Source organism: Sinohyriopsis cumingii, chromosome 2, assembly GCF_028554795.1.
Source record: "Sinohyriopsis cumingii isolate HCF-2022 chromosome 2, ASM2855479v2, whole genome shotgun sequence".
Classification (NCBI taxonomy): Eukaryota; Metazoa; Mollusca; class Bivalvia; order Unionida; family Unionidae; genus Sinohyriopsis; species Sinohyriopsis cumingii.
In genome coordinates, this window is record NC_142962.1 from 5,102,310 (window position 1) to 5,125,114 (window position 22,805).

The 22,805-nt window shown below is 36.7% G+C and overlaps 1 protein-coding gene across 3 annotated transcripts in view; it reads left to right on the forward strand.

The window, feature by feature from the left end:
• Positions 1 to 22,805, forward strand: part of LOC149804268 (monoacylglycerol lipase ABHD2-like) — a 79,669-nt gene that overhangs the window by 40,161 nt on the left and 16,703 nt on the right. For all 3 annotated transcript variants that reach the window (XM_089938211.1, XM_089938209.1, XM_089938210.1), the window contains exons 5-8: positions 11,156 to 11,339; positions 14,753 to 14,950; positions 17,445 to 17,517; positions 22,318 to 22,402. In XM_089938211.1, coding sequence (XP_089794337.1) covers positions 11,156 to 11,339; positions 14,753 to 14,950; positions 17,445 to 17,517; positions 22,318 to 22,402 — 540 coding nt within the window. The remainder of the gene's footprint in view (positions 1 to 11,155; positions 11,340 to 14,752; positions 14,951 to 17,444; positions 17,518 to 22,317; positions 22,403 to 22,805) is intronic.

Here is a 22,805-nt window from a genome sequence, read left to right on the forward strand (position 1 = left end):
ACTCCATGATAAATAGTGAACTACAGTATTGTGGGCTTATCAGTTTGTTTCTTCAAATACGTTACCTGATCATAATACTGTAGGAGAACTACTACTGGCTTGCAAGTCTTGCCCTCTCAGGCTAAGATTGTTTAGCTAGAAAGCTAATATTTGTTCTGCCCACTTAGGTGGCAGTTAGATAGATTGATCTCCCCTTGATACAGGGATTGGCACCAACTCCTGTGAATTCAGTTCAAGCCAAGTAGCACTTTCTGTACAGACAGAGGCCTCACAATCCATATTCAAGCATTTAGGAAGTTTTCTACCTGAAAGCAGTTTGGAGGAGTGTTTTCTTGGAAAGTAAGTTTGCTCCTTCTAAAAATTTCCAACTTTTTTGTTCTTTCTTTATTCAGCGACAAAGTTTCTGACTTTTCAGTGTCATCATTTTGATGTCCTCATATGCTTAGTCTCCATTGTTACATACCTGCACAGGTCATGATGGCGTACTCTGACAGTGTTTCAGCTGTATTTAAATACGTGCAGGTCTGGTGTGCAATATAGAAAACTTGTTGTATATTGCTGTATAATTACTGCTATGACCGGTTACATACAGGTGAATTTTCATTATTAATTTTAGTGTGTGCCTTGTAGTTATATGTGTGATGCTCTACTGATTTTACCTGTATGAATGACAGCCTATAGGCCATCATTTGGCCTTTCTAGCAGGTAACATTTTCTTACAGTTTATATTATAGTGTCCTCTTTGTAAGTGTCAATAATGATGCTTCAGTGCCCTTTTATGTGTATGTTTGGTTTGTACTATTGAAAACTCAGTTATATTGCTGTATAGTTTCTGTCACAGTTAGATATGTACTAGTAAGTTTTCTATGCATAGTTAAGTCATAGTATTCACTTCATAGTTACTATAAATGATACTTTGGTGAGTTTTATAGGCAGTCAGATGAATTTTCCAACATTTTTTTATTAGAACTTAAATGTTAGCATCCTTTTAGTAACCTTTATCCAAAGACAACGAAACTTGTTTGTAAGTCTCCATGTTGTTATTAAATATTGCTTAATGTGCGATGTCTAAGCCTTATGGGTGTTGAATAAAGTTTTCCACTTGCTGTTGCCAGAGTTATGTCCTCCTCCCTCTACAACAACTGCCTGATTTCAATTCTGGCATCAATTGATTAAAAAGAAAGAATCTGTTTTCAAATACTTCCGTAGTCTGCCAGATTTACTGACATTCTGGGTTGCTTATGTCATCAAGTACAAGACCCAAGTGTCAATCATTTTGTTTTTCTTCTCACAAAGATGCCTTCACTCAAACATAAGCAGTTCAGCAAGTCGCACACACCAGTTTTCCCATTTGGATACTTTAACATATCAGAGTTTTGAAGATGACAAATCCATCCTCTATATGTATAGATTTGATGTCTTTTAATGACAGCAGTTTGTGAGCAACATCATGGTCATAGGCTCTTTGTTGGATGTAGTATCTATGGCAATTTTTAACAGGCTGAACACTGTGTATCTTCTCCCACCCTGAATCCTACAGGACATACATGGGAGTCTGTTTCCAGAATGGCCTGCATCAAAAACAAAGCTGCCCAACATAATCTGGCCAATGCCACAACAGCAGCTACGAACTATAACTAGTGGAACCAGATACAGAACTCTCTGCCTCCACCTTTCTTAAGACCATCATATGGCCAAGCTACAATTGCAACTTTTGTCATCAAACCTCCCCCTTAATTATCAGGTTGACAAAGTCACCAAGGAGACAAATTTCCCTCCCTTTTTTCTCAGCTACAGTAGAGGGATTTTCAAGGTAATCAACAAAAAGATTGCAGGGATGCCTCCTGGACACAAACCACTGGAAAGCAGTTCGTCCGAATCTAAAAGCGTAGAAAACCACAGTTCTTCTGAGCAAAAGAGGACAAGAGGCAGTGAGAGGATGATCATTTTTGGCATTGTCTCTCTCCATGAGGTCTTCCTGTCTCAAGAAATGAAATGATTTTTTCACGCTGCCCTTGTCACAGATCCCAGTAAGGGGAAGGCTCCAATTCTTCTCTGCCAAATGGGACAAGATATGCCACGATGACTTATGGACCTGACAAGTAGTTTATGAGGGATTTTGTATCACTTTCAGTGCACCTCTTCCTTTGTGCAGGGTTCCCTCCAACTGCAAATTTGACACTTTTAATTCACCCTGTCATCGACCTGAGCATACTCAATTCATTTGCAGTCCAAGGTTCATGATGACAAACAAATGACAGGTTCTGAATGCCATCCAGGAGGGGGACTATGCACCTCCTCATCCCCATTCACACTGTTCTCTATTTAGTGACTCCTTGGAAGTAATGGGATCTAACTCGTAATGTGCTGCAAGTGTAGCGACCCACCATCCTTGACATTCTTCTCAACTAATTCGCAAGTAGCACAAGAGACATCGGCTTCACTACCTTAATACAAAAACTATGAAAACTGGCTCTCAAATTACCTTGCCGTTATTGAAACTCAGCCTTACATGCTTGGACTGAAGAAGTTCTCCACCCACTCCCCATAGTTCTGTCCTCTTTCCTCTACATCACTTGCCGGGTCTAAGGTTCCAACATCAGGTGATCATTGACTACAGAAGAATTGGCCTTCAATTGCTTCCACAATCAGACAGTTCATTAAGCAGAACACATCTTATCTCTCCCACCCCAAATTTCACCGGATATCCGTAGAGAATATTTATAGAATTATCCACATCAAAAACAGAGGCCCAACATATTATGGCCATGGCCATTACAACAACTATGAGCATATAACAGGTGCAATGAGATGCAATGCACTTTACCACGACCTTTCTTAAAGACCATCATAGGCAAAGCTATTTAATCATCCAGTTTCCTCTTTAATGATCAGGTTGATGGAATTTGCAACAAGCCACCAAGGATATGTTCTTTCCATCCCTCACAGTCTCAGCTACAGCAGAGGATTTGCAAGGCAACCAACAAAAGGTTACAGGGACATCCCTAAAGCACAGGCCACTGGGAAGCAGTCCTACCAAATTTACAATTGTCGAAAACAACAGTTCTCCTGAATTTAAAGAAGGAAAGGAAAGTATATCAACACAGACACAGTCATCTTGGATAAAGTGGGCTATTGGTTCTGCATATTGTAAATAACCCAAACCAGTGAATTTGCTTTACATCTCGGCTCACAAAGTTAGGCAGGGATGGTCCTGGCTTTTAAAAAGTTGTCGCCAAAAAGTCGTGAACCTCAGTATATTGTTGCCAATTTTCAAAAACTGTCACCAGAACAAGTATTGAATATTTTCCAAGTCTGTTAATGTAAAAGGCAATGAAAATTGAAAAGATGGGATAATTATTACTTTATTGACAACAAGCAATACAGCCATAATATTACAAAATAATTCATTACATGACTGTTTTGTACAACTTCCATGGTCTTTGCATCCCACGTCACCATTAGTGCATAGGTATGACTGTTGTCACCTGAAATAAATGCATTATCAAATGTAAAATATCTGCTTTCTTGACATTAATAGAAACATCATGTATTAATCAAATCTGTATTATGCATATTATTTTCCAAATAACAGTTTTGTAAGGAACTTTAGTTAATGACATTTTAATACTAAAACCCTATGATCATACTTTGCAATGTAAGATAAGTGACATATAATGCGACTGTTGATTTCATGCATTCAGGAATTAAATGCCTCCCCCCATTCTTTTTTATGGCTAGCTTCACAAAGTACATCTCCGTCAACCAGGAGTTCAGAACTTTATTTTTGCCATGCTTTACATGCTTTGCTTGTAGTGAATTGCTTCCTAAATTCCAAGAATAATCACTGAATGCTGTATATTTTTTCTCGACAAGCAAACTAGGTTCTCCATTCCCACCAATGAAACTTAAACGAGTCAACACCAGGCATTAATGTACCATATATGTAAGCATTAATTACCATCATTAAATTAAAAGAAGGAATGAAGAAAGGTATTACAGAGCATATGTGCCCCCAAAAAACTAATTCGGAATAAATATTTATTTAGTAAGCAGTGTTAAATGCATATAGGAGTTAACAATACGGATATAAGGTGGGATATAAAATAAATAAGGGGCATGTTTCCCACAAAAGTTCTTGGGTTTTATATGCCCCATCACAAAAATTTAGTCAGTCTATGTGTTCCTGCAAGAGGAAAAAAATTGGAGACTCCAAGATTGAATTTAGAAGAAATTCTCTTGGAAAACATTTATCCGAGGGACCAGATGTCTGCAAAGTTGACAGACACAGTTCTGGCAATAGAAGCAAGCAAAGCTTGAAAGCACAAGGGGAAATAACTCCAGTGACGTATCCATGTACCTACTTATCCAAGTATCTCTGTACTTGCGTATCCACCTACCCGCATAAAGTGAGAGGGCCGAAAGAGGCAAGACAATAGAGAGTTTGGAGAAGAAATAATGAAAGGACCAAGAAGAACAGCCATAGTGAAGTTGGAGTGAACTGGAAATAAGCAGGTTATGAAGTTGTACAAGGCAATGACTTCGATTGTTCACTTGATTCTATGATGAACCAATTCTATCTTTTAAAACAGATCGGCTATTTATATAAGTATGTTTGTGTTTGAAATTCGGTGAATGATTTATTTCAAAAGAGAAGTGTATCTTCCTAATGTAACATATTATCACAGTTGTTTATGTAATTGATTGTTGTATTTCATGTGCCGGGGCTCGTGTCATTCTGATCTATATATCTGCTCAGATCTCTATTTATTCCATCTATAATTTTCAGACTTTATATTAATATTTACTCCATCCGGGCAACAACACTGAGGGCAAACACCCTCTAGATAACAATAACCAATAAAGCGGACACCTGATGAGAAGGTGCAAGCCGCCAATCAACCCCGGCCCCCACAGAGTTACTCACTGTAAAACAGGCTGTTTCTTTGAAGTATGTTGAAGAGGCTTGAGTCTAACCTTTGGCTATTGTGCAGTTTGGGCCTAGCTGAAACTCAATATGAAATGGGGGCATGTGTGTGGGGGGGAATAACACACTCCACAGGGAGGAACAGTGTGTCCTTCGAGAATTTCACGTGTATTGGACCAAAAACATTGGCAAATGTTTATTGAAAACGATGCTTAAATATGCCCCCAAAAACTTCCCAATGGTAGGTCCCAATATGCGTGTTTTTGGATTCAATCTCCCAACTTGGTTTTTGAAGAGAAAAATTTTTGGCATGACACGCTAGTTGTTGTTGTTCTAGGGTTTAACGCCATTTTTCAGCATAAGATAGGCTGTACATGGCGGCCAGTATAACTGGTGGAGGAAGAACCCTGGCAAACCCAGGGAAGAACCACTGACCCACGAGAAGCTACTGGCAGGCTTTCCCACGTACCCACGCTAGCCGAGCCTTGCACTCGAACCCATGCAGACAGAGGTGAGATGGCAGTGATCCGGAACAGTGAGCGCTTTAGACCACTCAGCCACTCAGGGCCCCATGACACGCTAGAATAACTGTGCAGTATTAACTAAATTTATTCAACAACTATTTGAATTCTTTGGAAAGCTTTCTGTACATTTGAAACACAGAAGGTGCATTTTTCATTGGATCATATTCGGATTTCTTGGAAATGAAAGGACTTTTAAGAAATAGGAATTTATTCACCATGCTGTAAGTTAGTTTAATTCTTTCACTCCTGTATTTTGAGAAATAAATTATTTTCAATTATGCAAAACTAGTTTGTTTTGCTCTTTCCTATTTCGTAGTCTAAGTCCCTACAGTCATAACATGAGATTGACTGTAAAAGTAAAAGATCAATGAGTAAAACTAACATATATTACTTACCCAGCTGGATTCATGTTTGGTGACACTCTCATTCTTCAAAATGTCACAGCCAGTTGTAAATAAATTGACGACTTGTGCCTTGATACATACATCAGACAATCGGCTTTAACTTTGTATCATATCTTAGCCATGGACACCCAAGTTTCCAGCTGTCGAGAAATTTTCAGGAACTTCTGACCCATTCATCTTGATGTGTTGCACTTGAAGCATTACTACCATCACTACATGTAGATGATGTTGGACTGCCAGGTATAACATCAAGTTCAGTGACTGTGTTGTCTGATGATTTGCACTAAATCCAAATGCAGTTAATTTTGTTAACTTACTCTTAGGATGAGATGATGAACATGCAATGTCTAAGGTTTACCCATGAACATGCAATGTCTAAGGTTTACCCATGAACATGCAATGTCTAAGGTTTACCCATGAACATGCAATGTCTAAGGTTTACCCATGAACATGCAATGTCTAAGGTTTACCCATGAACATGCAATGTCTAAGGTTTACCCATGAACATGCAATGTCTAAGGTTTACCCATGAACATGCAATGTCTAAGGTTTACCCATGAACATGCAATGTCTAAGGTTTACCCATGAACATGCAATGTCTAAGGTTTACCCATGAACATGCAATGTCTAAGGTTTACCCATGAACATGCAATGTCTAAGGTTTACCCATGAACATGCAATGTCTAAGGTTTACCCATGAACATGCAATGTCTAAGGTTTACCCATGAACATGCAATGTCTAAGGTTTACCCATGAACATGCAATGTCTAAGGTTTACCCATGAACATGCAATGTCTAAGGTTTACCCATGAACATGCAATGTCTAAGGTTTACCCATGAACATGCAATGTCTAACGGTTTACCCATGAACATGCAATGTCTAAGGTTTACCCATGAACATGCAATGTCTAAGGTTTACCCATGAACATGCAATGTCTAAGGTTTACCCATGAACATGCAATGTCTAAGGTTTACCCATGAACATGCAATGTCTAACGGTTTACCCATGAACATGCAATGTCTAAGGTTTACCCATGAACATGCAATGTCTAAGGTTTACCCATGAACCTGCAATGTCTAAGGTTTACCCATGAACCTGCAATGTCTAAGGTTTACCCATGAACATGCAATGTCTAAGGTTTACCCATGAACATGCAATGTCTAAGGTTTACCCATGAACATGCAATGTCTAAGGTTTACCCATGAACATGCAATGTCTAACGGTTTACCCATGAACATGCAATGTCTAAGGTTTACCCATGAACATGCAATGTCTAAGGTTTACCCATGAACATGCAATGTCTAAGGTTTACCCATGAACATGCAATGTCTAAGGTTTACCCATGAACATGCAATGTCTAAGGTTTACCCATGAACATGCAATGTCTAAGGTTTACCCATGAACATGCAATGTCTAAGGTTTACCCATGAACATGCAATGTCTAAGGTTTACCCATGATAATGTTGCACTGTTGACAGTATTTAATTCTGATTGAGATTTTTTCCATTTGCTTTGTATTTAAACACAGCAATTGATATGTCATAGATAATCAGTTTTCTTAGAAGTTTCAGCAAAACTATTTTATTGGTATATTTTTTTTTTTAAACACTAGAAGGATTAGCCATTGTTCAGTTAATTGTAGCTGTTTCTGTTCACATCTTCATAAGTCGATTGTAGGTATAGTCCGGTAGCATGACTGAGTGTATCACAGCATACAGTACTCAGGCCAAATGTCAACATAAGTGAATTATGATGTAACAATGCACTGTAAAGATGGGTTTGCCAATACAAATAAAGGATTTGTTTATGTAAACAATAGATTAGAGTGCATTGTGTATCCAAGTTTGAGGCTTCCTTTTGTGGTCCCTTTCTCCACTCCAAATCCATGATTGTATGTTCCAATTAAACAATCAAAAAGGCTGTCGGCCAAAAAAATCACCAGATGGTATATTTTGTCACCAATAAGGAATTTTTATTAGCAATTTGTGACACTGGCAAAGCCCAGGACGATCCCTGGTTAGGACAGCTGCCACAAACAGTGCATATGACTGAAACTGTTCTGTCATTATCCATGCCTTGGGATGGATATCGAGTACATTTCTCCAGTTTGTATCTCAGAGGTCTTTCATCCTAAAAGTCTGAACTCGATCTGGTTGACCTTTACCTATGGTGCAAAATGTTACCTTTCTGGATTGTTCCACAGTTTCATAAAGATGCAGCATTAAGACTACCACTTGATTTGTGGAAGGGAAAGTTTTTCATTTCTGAAGCAACTCCCTTATGTATGGAGTCTATTTACCATTTGGATTATCTTGAAGCTGTCTCACGTACCTTAGGGGACTGGAGATCGTCTCTCCAGGGTAAGGGGATGTATCTCCCTCCACCACTTACCGATTCTCCGAGGGTGTTATGATTGGGTAAGGTATTTGATGAAGAGACAGAAATTTTTTTAGTTAAATATTTTTCACTAATACTTGCATGATCATAATATACAAACACCTTCCTGGCCTATCCAGCAGTTACCTCCATGTAGGGAACATGTCTTCTACTCCAGTGAAGAATTCACAGGATATGGCGCCAATCCCTGTGTCAAGATGAGATCACTCTAACTGCCACCTATGTGTCAGATAACTTTCAGCTTTTTAAGTAAAAGATTTTACACTAGAGGTGCTAGATTTGCAAATTAGTAGTAGTTCTACTAAGGTACTATGATCAGGTGAGTATTATCGAAGAATAAATTGTTTTTTAAGCTTCCACAATTTAGCTTACATGTAATAGCTCAAGTTATGTGACAGTTTATAAAGATAACATAAAATCAGTTTTTTTTAACAAAAAAAAAATAAAGAATTGTTGGGTTTGGTCACTGTAGGAATAGCTCAAGTTATGTGACAGTTTATAAAGATAACAGAAAATCAGTTTTTTTTTTAATAAAAAAAAATAAAGAATTGTTGGGTTTGGTCACTGCAGGGTAATGGATCAGGGTCACTTGTTCATCATAAACCACTTTTAAGTCTGTAACTTGTGTATTCCACCTAAGCTGCTCACAATCTCAACATCCTATGTCAGGGCATTTGGATCACTTAAGGCTTTTGTGCATGTTTTTAAAATGGTAGGATGCAATTTAAAGGAATTTTTTTATGTAATTTTGACCCTAGCAGTTATTTGCGAAAACAACGTGGCACACACAAAAAAACCTACTAAAGTAGTTGCTACTTATTCCAGCTGTTTTTCTTGCCCGGGTGGCTCTGATTTCTTCAAACACTTCAACCAATTGTTGTGATCATTTGAGACATAAAGACGCTGCATGAATCCCAACCCATACCAGATGCTTATAACATAGGGTACTGAGGTTAATTTAACAAGCCTTAGGGTATCCTTTAGTATGAAGAACAGTTTAGAATTTTTTGGTTTTCTGTGAGTAATGAAGTTGCTATTTTCAAAACTGTGAAATTGCTAAAATAAAATGTATGCACTTTGCTTTTAAATTAAGAAAATCTTTGCACCTAAGGCAGAGATCCATAAAGAGTAAATGCTTATGGTTATAGTGATTCTGACATGTCCTGATTCATCAACACTTATCATTCACAGGATATTTTTTACCTTGATGTATTGCATCAGCATCTGAATTACTACTGGGGTATTCCAATGCATTTGAGTTTGATGATACATTGATGTTGTACGTTAAGGTGATGTATCACAATATGCATTAATAAAAATAAAGAAAGAAAATTTAAAAACTTTATTTTGCTTCATTTAAAGTAATAAAGAGTTTGGTACAGTTTATTTTGAGTTATTATCCATCAGCAAGGTTCCGAACAGAATATTTGGAAATATTGTGTATGCTTGACCTGGTTACAATATTATCCATCAGCGATGTTTTGAATATGATATTTGGAAATATTGTGTATGCTTGACCTGGTTACAATATTATCTATCAGTGATGTTCTGAATATGATATTGGAAATATTGTGTATGCTTCACCTGGTTACAATATTGTCCATCAGAGATGTTCTGAATATGATATTTGGAAATATTGTGTATGCTTGACCTGGTTACAGTATTGGTATGAAGGTCTTAATATGAAGACCAAGAGTTATTTTTATATGAGGTTGTGTGGCATGGTTAAGATAACTTGAGGTTGTGTGGCATGGTTAAGATAACTTGAGGTTGTGTGGCATGGTTAAGATAACTTGAGGTTGTGTGGCATGGTTAAGATAACTTGAGGTTGTGTGGCATGGTTAAGATAACTTGAGGTTGTGTGGCATGGTTAAGATAACTTGAGGTTGTGTGGCATGGTTAAGATAACTTGAGGTTGTGTGGTGTGGTTAAGATAACTTGAGGTTGTGTGGCATGGTTAAGATAACTTGAGGTTGTGTGGCATGGTTAAGATGACTTGAGGTTGTGTGGCATGGTTAAGATAACTTGAGGTTGTGTGGCATGGTTAAGATAACTTGAGGTTGTGTGGCATGGTTAAGATAACTTGAGGTTGTGTGGTGTGGTTAAGATAACTTAAGGTTGTATGGTATGGTTAAGATAATTCCAGATAATCTGCAGACTTTTGTAAACTGACAAGCTTTTTTTCCAACAAACTTTTATTTAGGATTAAAAATACAAATTTAATCATAAATAAAAATGTTCCATAGGCACTTACATAATGATGCATTTCAGTGGAAAGTTTCAGACAAATTGTATGGTGCATATTGTGGTATGTATTGCATTGCCATGCAGTATCAATTATTGCATTGCCATGCAATACCTATGGCATGTATTGGATTGCCATGCAATAATTATGGCAGCTATTGCATTGTTATGCAATAATTAGAGCATTTATTGCTTTGCCATACAATAACTTATAACTATGGCATGTATTTCATTGCCTTGCAATAATCATGGCATGTATTACATTGCCATGTATAATTATGGCATGTGATGCAACCAGGCAGGCATTGCAAAGCTTTGTTCTGATTTGAAGGTGAAAACTACTTCACAGAATGGCATAGTAATTGGAATTGTGTACAAGTCATGCTTTTGAAAGAAAGGATTACTTATGGTTTTGGTTTGAACTTTGATGTTTTGCTTACTTTTTAAAATCCCTAAATTTAGGCATTACACTGCTAAATCCATTTGATAAAATTTTGGAGAAAGAGAGACAATGTTTTAAGATTGATGTGAGTAGTCTTTTCAGACAGGTGATCATGTATAGTCTTTAAAATTTCCATGAAATCTGTTTCCGTGACAAGGAGTGACACAGCTATAGTATTCATCAAATTGTTAGTCCACATTTAAATTTTAATTTTAGGAGGTACAGAAGAGTTGGATGCTATGGTGACCAAACTAATGGTCCTTTTCCCCAAGAGAAGGCTGTTGCTGGTGGGTTTCAGCATGGGAGGCAACATTGTCATGAAATACCTTGGGGAGAAGAGGGAGAACCAGAGCAAGTTTCTCTGTGGCATGTCAATTTGCCAAGGATATGACTGTAACACGTAAGTGGCATCTAGATAACAGGCAGCCATGTCACTATGCCAAGGATATGACTGTAATGTAATTGACCTCTAAGAAACAGGCACATCAGTATGCCAAGGTTATAACTAACACGTAAGTGACCACTAAGAAACAGGCATGTCAGTATGCCAGGCATATGACTGTGACGCATAAGTGACCTCAAGGAAACAGGCATGTCAATATGCCAAGGATATGACTGTAACAAATAAGTGACTTCTAGGAAACAGGCATGTCAGTATGCCAAGGATATGACTATAACATGAAAGTGATCTCTAGGAAACAGGCATGTCAGTATGCCAAGGATATGACTTGAATACGTAAGTGACATCTAGGAAACAGATTGTTGTATGACAGTATGCCAGAGATATGAATGTAACATGCACTGCAGTACCATTTATTGTTATGAGGCTCAACTTTCATGGTTTTGTATTAAAAAAGTCATTTTTGAGGGCATTGAAATCGATTTACCTGTCAAAGTTTGCATGTCAGTAGGTATATAATTTTGTTGTTTACCTGTCAAAGTTTGCATGTCAGTAGGTACATAATTTTGTTGTTTACCTGTCAAAGTTTGCATGTCAGTAGGTATATAATTTTGTTGTTTAACATCTACATATACTCAAAATAAATACCAAAGAATAAATCTATGCTGATGAAATGGCAGTCACTTTAATTGGTGAAGTTTGATGATGTCACCAAATTTGAATATTCATTGCGCATTTAATAATTTGTGCATCAACGTTGCAAAAATATTACAAAATTAGCCATTCCTTGACAATTTTTAAGAAATTTCCAAAACCCTTGTTAACTCATTAACTCCTGGCACCATGTTTGTGCATCAGGAGATAGTACCCTACTTCCAAACTCTGAAGCATCAAGGTCACTTAAGATAACCAAAATGGGTGTTATTACAGAAAAGTCGATAGACATAGCTCTACAAAATACCAACTATTCTAGACTTTCTACTCACATTACAAAATACAGGAGGAAGAACATAATATTTGAGACCTGATTTTGTTTACAATAAAAATTCGCCCATCGTCAGAATTGGATTTGTGTCTGGATTTGAGACTTTTTTTGGGCTCATTTCTAAGGCAGATCAGTCTGAACTGCACACAGACAGGTGAATCTCTGCAAAAAGTAGGCTAAGTTGGAGATTGAAGTAAAAAGTCACCAGGACACAAAAATGATGGGTCCAATAAGCAAAAAATAAAAAAAAAGAACTCCCAACATTTACCCTTCTGCACATGCGCGAGTGGAATAAGCAATGAAAAATGATGTTTCTAAAACAACTAGGCACCAGGCCTGGTGGAAATCACTTGGAATTCAGGTGAATATGACAGAAATCTCCAGGGGTTAATGAGTTAATGTTAAAAACAATACTATAACCTGCATGAGTAGAAATCAAAAGATCTCACATGTTCAGTACTTACACGTTCTTTCATCCAGATGACTAACATCAGTTTAAGATTACACCACAGACAACCATTAAACAATACTACCACCTCTAATGAGCACAAATAAACATGTCAGGATCAACCACTTATACTGTGCTCCACATGACAAGAAGCCAACACTGCCAACAACAACAACTAGCCAATTGGTTATTAAAGTACATCTGTATGATCTTATGCTGAAACTACTGTACATAAAGTTGCACAGTCAGTACTGTTTGATGATCATGGTGTTAACACAGCAGCTTAAAAGTGGTAAAATTCAACTTTAAACACCCCCACCAACTCCGTTCCTTGACTTCTGGGCAAAGATATTTCGAGTGCCAAGGCCACCAGCAAAATCAGTAGCAATCTGAGTTGTGTGATCAGTGAGACCACTGTACAGAGAATGCCAAACCAGTACATAAATTTAAAAAAGCAAGTGATCAGTGAGACCACTGTACAGAGTATGCCAAACCAGTACATGAATTTTAATAAGCAAGTGATCAGTGAGACCACAGTACGGAGTGTGCCAAACCAGTACATAAATTTAAAAAAGCAAGTGATCAATGAGACCACTGTACAGGGTATGGCAAACCAGTACATAAATTTAAAAAAGCAATTGATCGGTGAGACCCCTGTACAGAGTATGCCAAACCAGTACATAAATTTAAAAAAGCAAGTGATCAGTGAGACCACTGTACAGAGTATGCCAAGCCAGTACATAAATTTTAAAAAGCAAGATGGGCAAGAACTTTCTACTCCTCCTAAATCGTCCCAGGGCAGGCCTTCGATGCTAGTGAGCACACTTGATACGTTGGTACAAGATTGGGTCAAGAAAGTTAGAATTAATGGTGGAGAGATAAAGTTTAGGATTTTAATGGCTGGGACAGACTGTGATCACCAATCATGCTCGCAGCAGGATGGCACATTACAGAACACATATCGGTATCACCAAGCATATTGTGAGGTCACTACTTCGTTGTATGGGATATGTTTAGTGGAAAATATGTGCCCTGTGACTTTGATGACAGTAAGAAACAGTTCTCATCCACAGCATGTGGAACCTGAGGCTGATAAAAGAGAAGAAAAGGATCCAAAATTCCAAGCCATCTGGTTGATTACCTACAACTGGTTCAGGAAAGAACCAAAAAGGGGGATGCTATGTGTTTTATGTCAAGAGTATAAGAAAGATAATTGATTCACTAACATCAGTGGTTGCACAAGGATAACCTATGATCATCAAAGGCTGCAACATTAGCATACAGCCTTGCAACAAATGTGATCTACAGCACAAATATCCTAAGAACAACATGATCGAGTTGTGGAAAAATATGTTTGAATATATGAAGACCCATTCACTAATTTGCTTTCATTGGCTAAAATTGCACTAGTTCTCCCATTGCAGACAGCAGGTTGTAGAGGGGATTTAGCTCACAAAACAGAATTGACACTGCTCTTAGCATAAGATTAATTGTAGAATCTGATGAGTATTCAGACACAGTTAGGTTATATAAACCATTTCCCATCTTTGGAGGCTTTGAAGAAGCAGAGGGATAAAAAGCAGGGAAGAATATTTACCAGCGCAGCCAACTAAATTCATTATGCAGATTCTTTGTATATTTGTGGTCAAAGAAGTGATATGAAGTCATTAAATGCTCATCTTAAATTAGGTTTGCGTGTACCATATAATAATGTTGTCACTCAAGAGCTCCCATTTTCCACTGTCCCATCCCCATTCCCCTTGTAGAAGTAGGTGTGGGGTAGCTCCCCTGCTTAAGAAAATTTCTGGCAACATCTCTACATGCTTACTCAACCTTTGACCTTGTAAACAAAATCACACGCATTAAAGCATGGGATCATGATCGCACATTTTACTGTAATGATTTGATCATGGACTGAACATATAGGCTTTGGATTTCTTGCCTTGTTTCTTATATCGTTCATCTGTGTTTTATTTTTAGCGCAATGCCACTCTATTTAGAGTGGTCCCACATGAGAAGGGGTTATATGTATGCCATGACAGCTAATCTGAAGTCCTTGATGAGACACCATCGGAATATATTATTTGGAGAGGAAGCTCAGAGAAAATTTGGCCCCTTTGATGAAGAGAAAATTTTTGCTGCAACATCCTTATCCGAGATAGATGGGCTTTACTCTGCGTAGGTATCCTGGTTACTGTATTTATTAGTTCCCAGCATTGAGATGTGGGACTCCTATGGCAGTCGCCTCTCCCATCAACTTGTCATTCCATTTGTCCATTTAAGCATTTTTTCACGTTTTAACTACCCAGGTTCTGCAACCTTTACACTTTAGGATGCTATTCGGTAAGTGGATTGCCTATGAGACATAGTGACTTTTAAAAGTTTCATCTCTTCTATTTTGATAGAGTATTGCCTTTTTTGATATCATTCCTTCTACACATTCTTGTAACCAGTATAGCTCAGCAACCATTCAACATGTTCTCCTGCAAATTGGTGTATGCATTGTCTCGTAAACCTAGATCTGCCTTAATGGCTTTTGTCTCATTTTTTTTGTAAATTGGGGGGTTTGTATTACCCCACTTTGACTTGCAATTTATAGCTCACCAGGCTGTAAGGCCAGGTGAGTCATGGGATTGCCCTGCATCCTTCAGTCATAGCTTTTATCTGTTTTTGATCACATTCATAATGTATGCCTATATTGTTAATATCTTAAATGAGGTATATAATGAGTGAGATCCATGCATTCTGATAAGATCTCACATCTGATTGGCTGAGTTTGTTACCAGTCTTGAGGCCATGTTTGTAATCTGATTGTGATCAGATTTGGAATAAATGCTTATGCCACTAATATCTGAGACAAGTTTTATAATTAGTGAGAGACGTGCATACTAATTATTTGAACATGCATCTCGCTGGCTGCGCTTGTTACATCACTGGAAGCAACATTTCTGATCTTATTTTGATCGTACCACAACTATTGACTTGTATCATCAAGATCTTGGAAGGGTTCAATAATGAGTGAGATCCACACATATTTAATGATGTAACCCTGCATCAGATTGACTGAACTTGTGACAGCTCTTGAGGTCAGATGAATGACTCGTCTGATTTTGATGAAACTTGGAGTATATGCTTAGATCATTATAACCTTGATAGTGAGCAGGATCCATGCATATTAACAAGATGATCTTGCAACTAATTGGCAGAGCATGTTGCCACTCTTGAAGCCATATTTGTGATTTTGATCAAACTTCAAATATAGGCTAAGATTGGCTGAATTTGTTACATTTCTAGTTCAAAGGAATCTATATTACATCAGTTTATATAAGGATTTTGCATATTAATTATGCTGTAATCTTTAGACATTTATTTTTTATCTGGTTGTAGTAAATAGGTAAAATCAGCTGATATTTAGTTTGGGATATAGTTTAAATAGGTTTTGTTGTTACAATGCTACATTAGCCTACTGTGTGAAATGTTCAGCTGTTAAGTAAGCCAGGTGAGTAATATGCCCAAGTGGTTCTCTTGTTGCCCTATGCAATTACATTTGAATGTCAGTGTCATGCAGTTATGTATGGATGTCAGTTTGTAATTGTGGATGTTAGTGTCATGCAATTACAAATGTCATGCAGTTAATTATGGATGTCAGTGTCATGCAATTACAAATGTCAGTGTCATGCGGTTAATTATGGATGTCAGTTTTTAATTGTGAATGTTAGTGTTGTGCAATTACAAAATGTCATGCAGTTAATTATGGATGGCATTGTCATGCAATTACAAATGTCAGTGTCATTCAGTTAATTATGGATGTCAGTGTCATGCAGTTAATTATGGATGCCATGTAATTAATTATGGGTGTAAATGATGCTTGGTAAATGTCATAATTGTCACGTAAAAATTCATTCATTTACTGCAAAGATTTTTGTCAGAGTTATTGTCCGTTTAGGCTTGCAGCAGGAGGCAGCAGGTAGTTGAGTCACTACTATAGATGCATGTACATCATGGGTAGGATGTTGAAGAGATGAGTTATATTTATATGAATGAATTATTCACCATACTTCTTATTGCTTTGTTTAATGGGAATTTGTTGGCCATCTTGTAATGTTTTGAAATAAGGTTTTATTTTTGTTTCTAGATATTGCAGGATTAGTATATGATGTAGCTCCAGTTGTTCAGTTTTATTTTTTTATTTTTTATGAAATATTTTTTTTAAATCATTAACTCTAATAATTGGTCGCCATTAATATCTGTTGCCTTGATTCCTATTTTAGTCAGTAATCAATGTCTTCAGAGTCATAAGATTTGATCAATAAATTGCATGCCAAGATCGCTGCATTACCATATCAAATTCAGGTCACTGCATCGAATATATGTTCCTTTGATCCAAAGTTTTCACATTGTTGACCATTTCCTGCATAGTATGTAAAACTCATAAGCGCTAATATCATGAAAAATTGCAAGCATATTATTCTAATTAGGTCACAATGATAGTTTTTTTTCCTCTGAGGTCTTGGTGCTTCTGTTATATTCACTTTCAGTCTGAATATAAATTTGAATTCCACAGTTGTATAGAACAGTGGAAGGTATGCAACATTAATTTGGTCAGAAAATAAGCTACATCTTCATCATTCATAAAAAAAATTCACCTATCTGTTTTAACTGTATTTGATAGGAGGAGAGCAGGCTATGATAATTTTAGGGATTACTACAGGGACCACAGTTGTAGTATCAACATGAATTCTGTGGTAAGTTTCTGCTCACCTTATTTAAAAAAAAAATTCATTGCCATTTGTAATGATCAGTGGAGAAACTATGTTACCTTTTTCTAAAACACATGTTGTAAAATTATTCTCGTTGTGATAATATATGACTGTTAAAGAGAAATATCACTTTATTATTCTATGCCCAAGACAGTTTTTTGTTCTACTGGTCATAGGCCAGAAGAGCTTATGGGATGGTCTATTGTCCGTATGTTGTCTGCTGTTCATCATCTGTCCATTGATTAGCATGGTTTAGTTGGTGCTAAATGAATACGGTGCTGCTTGCACAGCCAATATGGCCACCATGGTGGCTAATCTTAAAAATACTTCTGAATTCATGGTCATGTCAGCATGGGGTTTTTAATGAAAGGCTTACGACTGGCTGGTTCTATATCAAAATGGTGCCTTTGTGAGTCCAATATGGCTACCACTGCTGCCATCTTGAAAATCTTGTTATTGTTACTTCTTCTGAATGGATGGTCATGTCAACATAGGGTTTTCACTGAAAGACTTCTTGTGAAGCTGAATTGGTCCTAAATGAAAGTGGTGCCAAAAAATCTGACCAGGACAGCCATCTTCAAAATCTTATTATCGCTACTCCTCCTAAACAGATGGTCATCTTGACCTAGGGTTTTCACAAAAAGACCTGTAAATTATGTCTAGTTTGTCCTAAATGAAAATGGTTTCAATCTACCATCCAGTATGGCCACTACAGCAGCCATCATGACAATCTTATTATTGCTACTCCTCCAGAATGAATGGACTTATCAGTATGGTGTTTTTAGTTGAAAGACTTCTTATGCTGTCTAGGTGGTTCTTAATGAAAATGGTGCTGATCTGATGTCCAATATGGTTGCCACAGCAGACATAATGAAAATTTTGATACCGCTACTCCTCCTGACTGACTAGTCTAAGTATCTTCAACGATATTAGAATTTATTGGTTTTGGAGTTCTTCCAAATTGTGTGAAAATGAAAGCCAATACATCTTTTGTTCATGCAGACAGGTCATTTTATTTATTTTGCATCGTGGCAAACATGTACTTTTTTTTAAACCATTGCAATTTAAGTCGGGTTGTCTGGCAGGGCTTTGACTTTAAGACATTTGGTTGGGTTTTTGTATTATATGCAATTAGACATCATGCACTCATAGGGGACAGCTTATTGTGTTTTCCTTGTACCCTTTTTCCTCCAACTACAGCTACAATCTCCTGCATGCACTGTAAAGGGATATGAGATAATTTTATGATTGGAACTTTCACTGATATGCCAGGGGGATATGAAATATGCACAAAACATTTAATCATCCACTTAGAATGGTCAGCTGCATTTTCTTTCATATTTTCAAACTAAAGATTAATTCCACCCATTCAGCACTTTCTTTTGGTATATTTGAAAAGTGATGGAATGATTGATGTATGAAGATGGATGTCGCTTTATAGTTAGACAACTAATATTTCATCTACATTTTATATCCACTTAAGCTAAAGGGTCACACACCATTTTCTTATCATAGCATTTTGTGGTGCAAGAGAGAGATTTGTGGCCACATGAATCGTGGGTCATATTATCAAGTAAGATTGTAATTTGGAAGTAATTTTACATAAAGTTTGAAAAGTTAGTCACAGTGTCCCAGTTTTGGTGTGTGACATATATTCATTCTAGGATGTACCTGCATTGCAATGACAGTACATGTGTGGTAATAAAGGACTTACTGACTGGATGTGGAGTATTGACAACAATTTTAAACAAATTTTGACTATATAATGAAAAGTATATAATGAAAAGAAGGTAACAAAAGTCCTATTCGTGCTTTACACATATTCCCATGATGTACCCACAGTGCAATTTTGATGTCACTAAGTGTAGCACTATAGGAGTTAAATTCAGGACAGGAAGGAATTCTGGACAGATACATGGAGATTTCTAAGTAGTTTTCCTTTATTGATTTCTTTTAGGAATGAATGATTATAGAGATACAAATATTTATTTATTATTTAAAGCTCATTTTTCATATTTTTTTGTAAAAATGCCATGTTTTGATAAGACTTTGTTTGGCATTTTCTTTTCCTTGGTTTTTTTTTTAATTTCTGTTTGTTACACACTGCCTGAAAACAGAGCCACAGAAAGAGAAATTGTCTCACCCATGTAAGCATATTGAGATATATAGAATCTGTGTTGGGGTTTGGACCAAGACAAGAAAATCCCAGTCAATGGGTTACATTATTTGTCTCCCCATGAGGCTTGCCGGGGTTGGGGGAAGACATAATGTAACCCTGAGATTTCCTTGTCTCAGTCCAAACCCCAACGTAGATTCTTTTTCTCACCCAATAATTTCCTTTAAAGTAAAAAAGAACTTCTCACTTCTGCAATATAGTTCACGCATCATTGTTTACATACAGTGCATTAATACAAATAAGTTAATTAGGACTGTGGCATGACCATGTCATCCGAAGTACACAGTTTTTATGCGTGAGCCAAACAAAATAACAAGATAAAATGTTGCATATTTTTTTAGGTATTATCACATTTAATATATGGATGTTATATGAAATTAACAATAAATAGTTAATATTTATTACAAGCAAATGTATCATTTTCATCAGTTCCAATTTAGAAAATTATATTTTAAATGATGAAACGATACTGGACCCACACCTATGATTTAGTGTATAGGTTATTATTATAAGGAAACTTTACATGTAGCATGAGTGTCCGTGCTTGGGTTATTCACAGGTAATTGGTGATCTGTGTCACTATTGTATATAACTCCTTTTCTTTGGAGGAGGTGAAACTGTGACATACTTGTGTTGTCCTTAATATTGATTGTAAAATTACCCCGTGTATAAAAGATCCTCCAAATATGGACCCTGGCAGATAGCCATGTGCTAAACTTTCATGTTCACTGATTCTTTGAAAATGTATTTTTCTGTCTTGGAAATATGGCAAGTGCTACCTTGAAATTTGCTTATGGATTAATGTATTGATGGATAAATGATTCCTTCTGGCTGGTAAATGCATTATTTGTCATTAAATATTGTAGTTATATTTTTGATTCAACTGGGGCAAAATGGAGATGCTTAACAATATTAGATTAAAACATGTTTGACATAACAAATTTTCTGAGTGTTACTATGTTTTCAGTAGTTGTTAAGAGAGTTGAGAGGCTATGAAATGTATAGGTATATACACCTCTCCCTCGATAACTCACGCACAATGGGGTCCACAAACATAGATGGCACTAAAAGCGAATCACGAGTTACCAAGGGACCTCCAAAAACGTGGTAATACAAAGGAGGCCAGCTTTTAATTCAGTGCAACAGTACAACAAATACTTCCAGAAGTCAGTTATCAAAAGACTGTTGGCGCTTAATTAGGTTCTCAGAGAAACACTCGCGACGCCATAGCCATTATTGCGGTTGATTGACACATTTTATGTTTAATTACAAGAGGACACATTGCATTTATGACGATTACCCTTAAAAAGGAACTAAAAGATAGAACTAGAACACAAATTTCAGTTGATAAAAAATTTATTTAATTTGTATTTATTAAAGTACTGCCTCCACTTGGCGTAAGTGACATTTTCATTGATGAGATTTCCTTAAATATCGTTAATTGCAGTGTACTAAGAATGTCATTTGGAAAGAAAATGTAAAAAATTTTATGACCTATTTTTAAATTTGATACTTCAAAGTTTTAAAATTTCCAGGTCCTATCTACTGTTTTCAACGATAAAATGAAGTTTCCATTACCAATTTTGATCACGATTTTCTTCAGGTTCAACAAATAGGGATCAATTTTTAGGGTATTTTTTGGTATAAAAAAATGGGAGCCATGCCTGACCCGGCATTATAAGCGGGTTCACAAGTTATCAGGGCGCAAGTTATCGAGGGAGTGGTGTAGTCTTTGTACATGGATCAGTGTTTACTGTCATATATCATTTCACAATGCATTGAGAATTTTATCTTATCTGTAGCATTTTTCAGGTCAACGTCATTAAATGTAGCTAACATATAATTTGTTTCACACGAAGTATTTAAAACTAGTTACCTAGCTTTAGCTATATTTATTGACGCTGACCTGAAAATGTTGAGTTAGGCCTGCATATTGGATAAAATTGACCATGCTGTGTGGAACGAACTAGCATAATACCAAAAAGCTCGACATTGTATGCATGTGTGCCTTTGTCTTTCTCGAAATGTTTTTTGTATGGTGTGTTCTCAAGGATGGATTTACCTTAAGTTATTATGATTTTATTATATATTTGTTGTTGTTGTTGTTTGATTTTAGAACAACTACTCAAGGCACAGCAGAGGACAACTAGGGTTTCTGTTTTTAAAAGTAGTTCTGAGCGCATGGACACCTTGACTGAGATAACTGGTCTGAGATGACTAGACTGAGATAAGAAAAGTCAGATTTACAGAACAGCTAGATTTTTCTGTCGCATGGGTGAGAAATATCACTTTTCCACTGGTGACAGCAGAGACAATGATTATCAACATTAAGGGTTTGGAAAGTCAGATGGGAATGATACTTCATTCTGTGGTTGCATTGAGACTCCAAATTTATGCAGAATGCATATTGGGGAATAGGTACCCTTCATAAGCAGTCTTTTTATCACTATTTTATTGTTGAAATACAACCATCATATGGACATATATTAACTATAGTTTTTTGCCTATCATAAAAAACAAAACCACAACTGTGGTAGAAACGTTTTTTCTTAAATATTACGTCTGACCTGAATGATGTTGCAAGTTTACACCATTTCTTTGCATTACAGAGGGATATTCCCATATTTATTCTGAGTGCAGAGGATGATCCCTTGGTACCTGAACCCCTTCTGAAATATCCAAAGGAATATATCGGTAAGCTGTGTGAAATTGTGTTGGGAATTTATACAGATACAGTACTCCCTTATTTCTAAGGCCTTTCATTGTAACCTAATTTCCAAACTGTTAATCCTAATTTCCTCTGACCCTTTTTGATATCTGGATATTTATATTGGGGTGTAGGGTTAGAATCAACTGCTTATTGAAAAGTTGGAATTTACCGCCAGATTCATCAAGCAGACGTCAGTGGGGTAGTAACAAGATACAGCATACAATCGCTCTATTTTGGTTGAATCTAACTTTCTTGAAGTTGCTTAGACAGCAACAAGTTTCTAGTCATTGTTATTGGAATAAATATGTTGAGAGTTGAGTGTCCTTTCATTCTTTTACAAACAGTGTGTGACTTTCATTTAATTAGACATTCATAGTCATGGATCCC